Source organism: Zalophus californianus, chromosome 5 (assembly GCF_009762305.2).
Source record: "Zalophus californianus isolate mZalCal1 chromosome 5, mZalCal1.pri.v2, whole genome shotgun sequence".
In the NCBI taxonomy this organism is placed as follows: domain Eukaryota; kingdom Metazoa; phylum Chordata; class Mammalia; order Carnivora; family Otariidae; genus Zalophus; species Zalophus californianus.
In genome coordinates, this window is record NC_045599.1 from 26,033,749 (window position 1) to 26,045,704 (window position 11,956).

Below are 11,956 nucleotides of genomic sequence, written 5' to 3' on the forward strand. Positions count from 1 at the left end.
GAAAACAGAAAACAAAGAAATGAGAAACAAGAGAATAAACAGAGAACAAAAAGTGAAATGGTAGACCTAAGCCATAATATATCAATAATTACACCAAATGCAAATGTTTTGACATCATTAGCCATTAGGCAAGTGCAAATGAAAACTACAATGAGATACCACTCCATGTCTAGGAGAATGGTTAAACTAGAAAATAGTGGCAAAACCAAGTGCTGGTGGGGAGATAAAGCAGTTCAGTTCTCGTACACAGCAGATAAACATACAAAATGATACACCACTTTGGAAAATAATTTGGCAGTCTCTTATAGTCAAACATCCACTTACTATAGGACGCAGCAACCCTGCTCCTAGGTATTTATCCTAGAGAAATGAAGATGTATGTTAAACGAATACTTATAGCAGCTCTGTTGAATTGTCAAATACTGAAAGCAACTCAAATATTCAATGAGTGAATGAATAAACAGACTCATACATCCATGCAATGAAAACTACTCAGAAAAAAAAAAAGTAAGGAACACAACACAATTTGAATGAATTTCTAAGTCATTATGCTGAGTAAAAGCAGCCAGTCTCAAAAAGCTACCTACTGCCTGATTCCATTAATCCAACACTCTCAGAAAGACAAAACTATGTTGATGGAGATTAGATCAGTAGCCTCCAGAGGCCCAAGGGATAGCACCAGAGAGTTTTTATTCTGTATCTGGATTGTGGTGGTGGTTACACAAACCTAAAATCATGGAACTGTTTACCCAAGTTGTTATTTTCACTGTATGTTAATTTAAAAATAAAATAGGTCACACAAGGAATACGCTATTGATGCATGGCAACAGTATGGGTAAATCTCGAAATAATTCTACTGAGTCAAAGAAACCAGGCCGAGTATGATCCCATTTTTATAAAATTCTAGAAAATGCAAAATGATCTATAGTGACAGAAAACCAATCTGTGATTGCCTGAGGGTGAGGAGGTGAGGAAGGCTGATTGATCTGTTCACTATCTTGATCGTGGTGATGGTTTCACGGATGCATACATATTCCAAACTTAATAAATTGTACACCTTGGGTCCAGTTTCTCCTATGTTAATTATATCTCATAAAGTTGCCCTCGAGGAACACAGGATCCAGTGACAAAAAATGGGCAGTTTTGGAACCCAGACTTATATGAATGGTAGCTGTGGGGTCCAAAGCTGGAACTCCCTTCACCCCACTGAGAAAGCCTCCTATGGCTGGTTACCGTTAGCACTGTTTAACTTTTGTAGGCACAACCGGCATGACCGAAAACACACAGCCAGCTCATGATAAGGCTGAGCATTTGAAGAAACTTTCCGCTCTCTTCCCAGTGCTCTCCCGGCACTGAATCTTTTGTCCTCATGGTGTATCCCAACCTACCATTCACAAACTGTGTGACCTTAAGCAAGTTCCTTGGCCTCTCTAATCCTCACTGTTCTGAGCATCGATGAAACACGGATAATAAAAGTGCCCCACCTGGCAGGGTTGGTGTGAGGACTGAATGACATCAAGGCTATAAAATAACATGTCCCCATCTGACAGAGGATACCTCTGGGAGGATTTTTGTCTTATATCATACATATAGATATGTATTACATCATGCATGTAACACTTTTGATGCTGAAAAGAGAGCGAGAAAGACCGGCAACTCTGGGTCAGGACACTACAATCCTAAGTAAGGCTGGGTACCTTCCCATCCCACTTACTTCCTGGGCCCAAGAGAGAGCCCCATTCCAGTTCACGGACAGGGCCATGAGAGACTCAAAGAGCTCATTGATGGCAGAGCTGGGACTCCTGACTCCTACCTAGCCCAGTGCTCCGACAACAAGAGCAGAGATTTGGGACCAAGGCCAGAGAGGAACCAGAGAAATTGTCACATGGGGGCTGGAAGTGGGAGAATAGAGGAGGTAGTTGATTGGGAAGCTGTTTGCAGACTCATAGCCTGCTGCGGTCTGGGAGCAGGGTGAGAAGGCAGGAGGGAATGAACGAGTCACACTGATTACACTCATTCATTCCTCCATCTGATATTTGTGCATTGCCAGCACCATGCTAGGATCTGAGGGATAAGTAAGAGGGCCCCTCACCCCAGCGCTAATGCTGATATAGGCCTGAGGAACGAGGTGATTAAAAGTGACATTTCGGCACAATTCTAATTCTGTCATGCATTTGGTCCCAAAACATTGGACAGAGTCACCCTCATCCCCTGGGTTTGTTCTTGCCACCCACTGGGAAAATGTTTAGCGTGGGGAGGAAGAAGCTGTGAGGCACTGAGTGGTCAAGAGAAGGACTTGAGACCAAAGATGGGTGCTCTCTAGGTCCTCCACACCTTCCAAGCTCAGAGTCCCACCTGACTTCTCTCCTTGACTGGACTCAGCCCACTCCCGAGAGTCAACTGGGTAGACACCCAGAAATTAACGGCTCCTTTGCGGAAGACAGAACTCATTCCGAAGACTTGGCTCTGGCCTCAGCTGGTGGATGGGCTGGCTGCCGGGAGGATGAGTTTGGGAAGCCTGGTGATTTGGACTCCGACATCCGACAGTCAGTTCTTAACTTCTGTCAGCCACCAGAGGGCGGTGTTGGGGCACGTCAAAGCCCCAGAAAACTCTGCCTCTGCCAGGGGACAGTCAACAGAGCTTAACTTCCTTCAGCCAGGCTTCATTTGTTTTTCTGATGTGTTTTAAGCACCGTAAACTCAAAGAGCCACTGTGGGTACAAGGGCTTCAATGGCAGCCTTGCAGCCAGTTCCAGAATTCCGCGTTAGTAGGAATCCTTGGGGAAATACCTGGAACAGCCGATAGAGGGGGGTGGAGAGCTGAGATCGTGGGTCCCTCGGTGAACAATGAACTGAGGTCGCAAAAGGGCTCCCGAAATTGCTCTGTAGTAGAATTGAACTGGAATTGGGTGAGGAGGAAGGAGGACCTGGCAAGATGGCACAAGGTTGGAGTGAAGAGGAAAATCCCCCACAGTGGGGTGGTCGCAAGACTTCATGCTTCTGCCGCAGAGAGATCGGTGTAGCCGGTCAGCTTTGCTGTGTGGCCAGGACTCCACAGAAAGGGCTGCGTTCTGCATTCTGTGCAGAATAGGAGCAGCTCTGGTAGAACGTCAGGATGAACCACACAGCGGGAGCAGGGACCCAGCAGTGGTCATGCAAACCCAAGGCCCTTGGGGATGTGCAGCCACCTTGGCAAAGGCTTTGGACTCGCACGTGGGCAAAGATGAGCTTGAACCTGCTCATTCAGGTCTCAGGAGCCTAGGAGAGCCCAGCTTGCATCTGTGTTATGCGAGAGGGCTCCAGGGCCATGACGTGAAAGGTGTGGGGAAAGGAATCAGGGAGCCCAGGTCCAGGGAGCCCCTACCACCTGCAGAGAGAACAGAATTCGAAGAGGACTTTCCCTGCAGAAAGTGGAACTCGGGTATGGATCCTAAGGGAACAGAAGGAGCTGCAGGGGTGAGAGAAGACAGATCAGGCGTCCACTACTAGCCCTGCGTGTCGGGGTCCTGTCTCCTCCAGCTGGTCCCACACCACTGCATATCACACACGGACCCAAATCTAAGCCACCAACCCCTAGAGCAGTAGCCTCCTAACTTATTTCCCTGATTAAACATGAAAACCTCATCTCTTTCCCACATAGAGGCAAGAGTTCTTTTAAGAACTGAAGTCAGATAATGACCCTCCTCTGCTTTAAACGGTCAGCGACTTCCCATTACTACGAGAAATGTAGAGTCCTCTCTATGGGCAGCATGGGCCATCCCTTCCCTCCCTAGCCTCATCTCCTGCCACACAACCGCTGTGTTCCAGCCATCTCTGTCTTCCTACTGTTCCTCAACCGCACCAACTTCATTCCCACTTTGGGACTTTTGCCCTTCTGTTTAGCTGTCTCTTCCTCCCAGACTTTCACATATATGGCTTCTTTTTATCAGTTAGCTCTCAAATGTCACCTTCTCAGGCCTTCCCTGACATGTCAGGTTGCTCCCCAGCCCCTGCCCAATCTCCCTCTATCACACGAGTCCCTAGCCCTCATCACTATCTGAAATGGCCTTTGCTTATCATCCAGTGACTCCTTCTCCACTATGATATAAACACCTTGAGGGCACTGTCAACTTCAACTACTCATCTTTAGTGCCTGGCACCTAGAGGTGCCCAGGAAGTGATTTTTGAAAGAATAAGCGTTCCATCAACTCTCTTTGGTAGGTTTGGTGATCACTTCCAAGGTGAGTTTAATTCTCCTAAAGTGTAGGCAGTAGAAGCAGAATTTGAACTCAGGCAGCCTGAATTTTGTGCTAATGCTTCGACCTCAACCTTTGTTGTTTCCCAGATAGCACTGACCACAGTCTATAGTTGTTTTGCTTGTTTGTTGTCCAGCCCCTCTACTGGTTTCACGCTGCTAGACTAGGACTGCGCCCTGCCCCCTGCAGTGTTGCCAACGCTTAGAACAGCCCCTAGCACACTGTAGGTGCTCGGTGTTTGCTGGGTGAGTGGATAAACACCAAGCGAACAGACAAGTGAGGGATGGATGTGAGGAATAGGAGCGTGCCAGTGGCGGGGGACTTTCCCGGGCCCTAGCAGGAGTCTGGTGCCCAGAGCCCAGCAGTGCCTGGGCAGAGGGACCCGCTAAGAAGTTGCCTCTTGCTGTTGCAGAAGGCATCTTTCGGGGCGGATGGTGGTGGCCTTGCTTGCTCTTATAGCGAGGCAGGGTCACCTGTTCTGCGGATCTTCGAACTTGGGGTCATTCCCGGACGCGGGGCCTGTGTTTGGCCTTGCTCCTGACGGTAGCCGAGAGTTCCACCTGTCCACTGGGGTGATACCAGGGCTCTGGGGTGGATCTGTGGAAACAGCTTCTTTCCCACTCGTTACGTTATGTCAGCACCTTTTCAGCTTCTGAGAAACAGGAAGCACCATGATGTGTGGTGGGGTTTGAAAGGATGATAAGAGACATAATCACATTTCTTTGGTTTGGGCATGGACGACTGAGGTTCCTGTTTGCTCTGACACGAACATATTACCTTTTCCCTTTAGCCAGAATTCTGGAGGATAAGGACTGTGTGGGAAATACGTTTTATAGGGGAGAAGAACAAGGGGATGAGAGCTTTTAAAATTATTGTTATGAAACATCATACATACAAAAAATGTACAGTTAAAACATAACAAAATTTTAAAAATCCATGTGTCCACCACCCCATCCCTGAGAAGGTGACCCTCCCATAATGTCCCACTCCCTCCCCACACCAGAGGTAGCCACTATCTTGATTTCTGTGGTTAATCATTTCTTTGCTATTCTTTATGGTTTTATCACATATGTAAATATCCTTAAATTATATATGATTTTATTTTATCCATTTTTTTTAAAGATTTTGTTTATTTATCTGACAGAGAGAGACACAACGAGAGAGGGAACACAAGCAGGGGGAGTGGGAGAGGGAGAAGCAGGCTCACCACAGAGCAGGGAGCCCGATGCGGGGCTCGATCCCAGGACCCTGGGACCATGACCTGAGCCGAAGGCAGACGCTTAACGACTGAGCCACCCGGGCGCCCTATTTTACCCATTTTTGACTTATTTTTTTAAAAAAAGATTTATTTGTTTATTTTAGAGAGAGAGAGGGAGAGAGCGTAGGGGGAGGGGCAAAGGGAGAGGAAGAGTGAGTCTCAAGCAGACTGCACTCTGCGAGGAGCCCGACCTGGGGCTCAGTCACAACCCTGAGATCAGGACCTGAGCTGAAACCAAGAGTCAGACGCTTAACCCACCAAGCCAGCCAGGCGCCCCATTTTTTACCTTTTTATAAATGGAATCTTGTTGGATATATTTAGGACTTGCTTTTACTCTTCGACAAAATGTTTTCAGACTCACCCATGTTAACCCAAATAGCTGTACATTCTTTTGCTTTACTGCAACCCACAGTGAATGACAAAACAAGAATTTGTCTATTTTATACTGACGGGTATTTCTTTTTCTTTTTTTTTTCTTTTCAGCTTTAGCTATTAAAAACAGCGATGCTAAAAGGATGTTAGGTAAATACTAAGGAAATCTGAATAAGGTGTAGACTTTAATTAACAATAACGTATCAGTATTGGTTCATTAATGTGACAAACGTACCATCCAATTGTAAGATGCTCATAGTAGGGGAAATTGCATGGGAGTATATGGGAGCTCTGCACTCTTCATCATTTTTCTGTAAATCTAAAATTATTTTAAAATTAAAAATTCTGGGGGCATCTGGGTGGCTCAGTCGGTTGGGCATCTGCCTTTGGCTCAGGTCATGATCCCGGGGTCCTGGGACTGAGCCCCGCATCGAGCTCCCTGTTTGGCGAGAAGCCTGCTTCTCCCTCTCCCACTCCCCCTGCTTGTGCTCTCTCACTCTCGCTCTCTCTCAACATAAGTAAATAAATAAGTAAAATCTTTAAAAATAAATAAATAAAATAAAAAATTTGATGGGGTACCTGACTGGCTCAGTCAGTAGAGTGTCCAACTCTTGATCTTGGGGTCGTGAGTTCAAGCTCCATGTTGGATGTAGAGATTACTTAAAAATTTAATTTAATTTAATTTAATTTAAAAATTTGTTAAAGAAGGACACGTATGTGGCTCAGTTGGTTAAGCGTCTGCCTTCGGCTCAGGACATGAGCTCAGGGTCCTGGGATCGAGCCCCGAGTCAGGCTCCCTGCTCAGGGGGGCGTCTCCTTCTCCCTTTGCCTCTCCCCGGCGTGAGCGCGCGCTCTCTGTCTCTCTCTCTCTCTCAAATAAATAAAATCTTTTTTTAAAAAAAAGAAAAAAGAAAACCCAATGCTGTTATGAACATACTTTCTTAAATCTCCTAATGTCCATGTGCAAGAATTTCTTTAGAATGTCTACCAGATTGAAATTCTGGGTCATAGAGTACACGTGTCTTCAATGTTCTTAGCTCTGCATTTCAAGAGTACCAGTTTTTACTGTTCCACACACAATGTATAAGAATTCCTTTTACTTCACATCCTGGACAAGACTTGTAATAGCTTGACTTTTTAAATTTTTGCCAGTCTGGTGGGTGTGAGATGCTATCTCATTGTGGTTTAATTTTGTATTTCCCTGACTACTAATAAGGTTGAACATCTCTTTATGTTTATTGACCATCTGTGCTTCCTGTTCTGAGAATATGCTTACTCATGCCATTTACCTTTTTTTTTTTTTTCTGGTGGGTTATTTATCTTTTTCTTATTGAGCACTTATCTTTTTCTTATTAAGAGGACTTGTTACTCATTCTGAGAACGAATCCTTTGTCATCTATACATAACACAAATATATGTCCTAGCTTATAACTTGTCTTTTCTTTTACTCAGTAAATTTGTTGAATGTTGAGTGTATATATCTTTTCCTTAAGGATCTGTGCTTTGGGGGTTTTATTTATGAAATACTTCCATTCACTCTTGTTTGCTCCTTTAGATCCACTTCTTTGGCCTTTTCTGTGTTCTGGGGGCAGATTTGTCTGGACTACATTAATGACTTCTTTGCTTCTGGGCTCCCCGTTGGGTTTGGCCATGAGGAGCCCTGACAGGCAAACTAAGGGTGGGAGCTAAGTGAAGTCAACGTGTTTGTCCCCCCAGCTCTGTCCTTGTGAGGCTGCTGCAGATTAACTGTGTCCTTGATTGAAGACCCCAGCTCCTACTGGTGGCCCTTTCCCCATAGCCCTCTGTCTCTTGGAGTTTCACCAACTATCCCTCTCCTCTTTCAGCTAGGATTGCCTTTTCCCTCCTGGTTTCCCTACATCCTGTTCTCACTGTTATAATGGCCCCGTTATTAAATAAAATTTCCTTAAATTACCCAGTTTCCTAGAAGTATTCCAGCTGTCTCCTGATAGATATGCTCACCCCAAGGTCATATTTTTATTTCATTTTATTTATTTATTCACTTATTTATGTATTTATTTTTATTTTTTTTAAAGATTTTATTTATTTGACAGAGAGAGACACAGCGAGAGAGGGAACCCAAGCAGGGGGAGTGGGAGAGGGAGAAGCAGGCCTCCCGCTGAGCGGGGAGCCCAACACGGGGCTCGATCCCAGGGCCCTGGGATCATGACCTGAGCCGAAGGCAGACGCTTAACGACTGAGCCACCCAGGCGCCCTATGTATTTATTTTTAAAGTAGGCTCCACACCCAGTGTGAGGTTTGAACTCATGACCCCAAGACCAAGAGTCACACACTCTACCAACTGAGCCAGCCAGGCACCCTTCTTTTTTTTTTTAAGATTTATTTATTTATTTGAGAGAGAGAACACGCATGAGCGGGGGGAGGGGCAGAGGGAGAGGGAGAGAAAGAGAGAGAGAAGCAGACTCCCCACTGAACATGGATCCCAACGTGGGGTTCCATCTCATAACCCCAAGATCATGACCTGAGCTGAAATCAAGGGCTGGACACCCAACCAACTGAGCCACCCAGGCACCCCACCCCATCTTTAAAAAAAATTTTTAGTTATTTACTGGTCTCTCTCTCTCCTCTGTGATTTCTCGCCCTTGGCACTGCTGACATTTTATACAGGATAATTCTTTGCTGCAGGCGCTGTCCTGTGTAATGTTGGATGTTAGTAGAATCCCTGGCCTCTGCCCATGAGGTCATGACAGTAGCCTCTTTTTTCTCTCCAGCTGTGACAACCCAAAATTGCCAAATGTTCTCCCAGGGGGGAAATCGCTCTTTGCTAAGAACCACTGCTCTACCTTGTATCAAGATCTTGCTGACCTAATTATTGAAGTTTGGTATCTCATGGGGCAAGATCTCCCGCTTTGATCTCCTTCTTTCAGATTGTGTTGATTATTCTTGGACCCTCATTCTTCCATGTACATTTTAGAATCAGCTTTATAAGTAGCATGAAAAAAATTGTCGGGATTTTGATAGGATTTGTATTGAATTTATAGATCAGGTTCCAAATGATGGTATTGACTTTTTGTATCCATGGTCATGGTGGGTCTCTGTGTTTGTTAAGGTCCTTTTAAAATTATTTCAATAAAGTTTTAAATCAACTTTCAATAAAGTTTTTCACATTTTGTTAGATTTACTCTTTGGCACCTTATATTTTTCTAAGTGTTATAAATGATATCTTCTTTAAGAGTATATTTCTATTTGTTAGTGATGTGTAACAATGTAATTGATTCTGTATATTGATCAATCAGTTTGATAAACTCTTACTACTTATAATCATTTACTACCCCTACATTCTTTTGGGTTTTATTTTGTCATTTTGCATCATCTGCATATATATATATATATATGTAGATATTTGTGTCTGTACGTGAATTTTGTTTCTTCTGTACATGAATTTTGTTTCTCCCATTACAATCCTCATATTTATTAGTACTATTTATAATCTTGCTGCAAAGGCCAGTACTTGCAGTCACAGTTTTTAAACAAAATGGAGTTAACATTATCCAGGACCACCAGTAGCCCATATAAAGCTTCTGTGCAAATTGGAAAAAGCCTTCTTCCTCAATACCCTTTACTTCCATCTGGTAGGAAATGATCATGATACATATTCAAATCCACAATGTCTATGATGTAAGATGTTCTCCCTGGGGTTGTGCAGTGCACATGGAGTGGTCCTGCACATTCTTGCATTGGTTCCTGCTTTTATTGATTGATTGATTGATTGATTGATTGGGTGGGGAGGGGCAGAGGGAGAGGACGAGAGAGAATCTCAAGTAGGCTCCACAGCAGGGCTTGATCCCACAACCTCAAGAGTTGCCACTTAGCCGACTGAGCCACCCAGGCACCCCTGCATTGTTCCTGCTTTTAAAGGGATATTTTTAATGTATCACCATGGAGCACAGTATTTGCTGTAAACTTACCAGATTAAAGAAATTCCCTCTTATTTTAACTTTGCTAAAAGTAGTTATAATAAATGGATATTAAATTTCAGTAATGTTTTTTGTGCATTGATATGTGATTTATCTCTTTAATTGTTTAATGCGGTAAATTATGTTAATAGGTTTTCTAATTTTGAATCTTGACTTCCTAGATTAAGTTCAATTTAGTTATGTAATATCTTTTTATACATTCTGGATTTGGATCAATAAAGTTTTCTTTACAATTTTTATGTGCATGTTCATGAGTGGCTATAGCATCATAATTTTCTTTTGTTGTGATGTCCCCCTCTGATTTTACTAATATATATTAGCTTTTCAAAATGAGCTGGAAGATATTATGTTTTGTTTATTTTCTGTATGAGTTTATATATGTTTCGAATTATATGTGACTTGAAAGTTTGGTTGGACTCACTGATAAAACTGTCTAGCCTTTGTGTATTCTTTGTGGGAATATTTTATTTATTTATTTATTTTTAAAGATTTTATTTATTTATTCATGAGAGACAGAGAGAGAGAGGCAGAAGGAGAAGCAGGCCCCCCCCACGGAGCAGGGAGCCCGATGCGGGACTCGACCCCAGGACACCAGGATCATGACCTGAGCTGAAGGCAGATGCTTAACTGACTGAGCCACCCAGGTACCTGGGAATATTTTAAATGATTAATTAAATTACTGTAATGGTTATAGAACCCTTTGTATTCTTGCATCAGTTTTTTGAATTTATATTTGTATGGGGCACATGTTTGTGTGCCTTCTCAGATTTCCTCCACTTCCTCCTTTCTCTCTCTTGGGTCAGCACCCCACTCACACCAAGTCACCCCTATGCTTCCAGGCACAGGTGAAATGCCCCACTGTGTGGAACGAAGGCTGGCTTCCAAGTGGCTGCCACTGACCCAATAATGCAATAGAGGAGAATTTGACCAATGGAGTGTGGCAGACAAAAGGGAGCCTGGCATATGAATGTCCTTCTCCTTCGGCCTTTCTCTGTGCTGTTCTGTCTTCTTCTTTCAGCACTCCTGCAGAAATTCCCTGGCACAAGCACACATACCTGCAGAGAGATTTGCTATGCTTGCTCACACCTTGGTATGAAGCTGTGCCCAGTACACTAAAGTATCACACCATACTGCTGCGTGTCTTTCTTGCCTCACCTCCCTTTTTCCCTCAACCTAACCAATATAGGCTTATAGCTCCCAAAGTAAATGTTGACGCTTGAATGCTTGCCTCAGGGTCTGCTTTCTGAGGATACCCCGGCTATGGACAGTTGGTATCAGATGGAACAAACCCTTGGAATGAAATCTTGAAGTTCAATTGCTCACCTCTCTAAAATAATAGGAACCTATTGCTGGTGCTAAGCCGTTTGAGAGTAACTTCTGGCATGCAGTGGCTTTGGAGTTTTTTTTAAGCTTTTAACTGGTTAATTTGGGTGAAGGCCAGATGGAGAGCAAGGCAATGGAAGATGAAGTGGCTGAAACATACGGGAGCTATGTTAATTGCAAGGATTGCAATTAACTGCAATTGCGGAGCACAATGGCTCTTCTGACAGCCCCGGAGACCTTACCAAAGAAGAGCAATAGGCTCAGAGCAATCTAATTCCAATTTAAGGTACGCTCTGAATGCTAGCTGACTTCCATGGCAACTTTAAAAGAGACCCCTGGCACGCCTGGCTGGCTCAGTCAGAAGAGCATGTGACTCCGATCTTCGGGTCGAGTTCGAGCCCCACACTGGGTGTAGAGATTACTTAAATAAATAAAACTTAAAAAAAATGGAGATCCTTATCTCCTGCAGCCATAGACTGAGCTGAGAATTAGGCTCAGGGTCTGATTATTTGCAGGTCTTTGTAGAGCTTCAAAGGAGAATAGTTGTGTAACTTTGGCACTCTTCTATGGCAAAGTTGTGGCCCTTATAGCAAGAGTGTGGGATCATGAGATCTGGGATAGGAACACGTGGGTGAGAAAACCAACTTGAAACCCCAAGTTCTGAGTTCTCCTTAACTGGCAGAAGCAGCCCTTTCCCCCTTGCCAAAGTGGACTAGCTCCTCCTTGCTTGGAGACAGAAAAATTATTTCTCCTGACACAGGTGCTTCCCAAGATGACATTTATTCTCTTCACACTCCCCACCGTCTGCAGGC

At 44.0% G+C, this 11,956-nt stretch overlaps 1 protein-coding gene across 1 annotated transcript in view; it reads left to right on the forward strand.

The window, feature by feature from the left end:
- Window positions 1-10,216, forward strand: part of LOC113929952 (translation initiation factor IF-2-like) — a 112,519-nt gene extending 102,303 nt beyond the window's left edge. Inside the window, exon 5 of the mRNA XM_027607207.2 lies at window positions 8,616-10,216. Within this exon, the coding sequence (XP_027463008.2) occupies window positions 8,616-8,621 (6 nt within the window). The 3' untranslated portion in view covers window positions 8,622-10,216. The remainder of the gene's footprint in view (window positions 1-8,615) is intronic.
- Window positions 10,217-11,956: the final 1,740 nt, after the last annotated feature.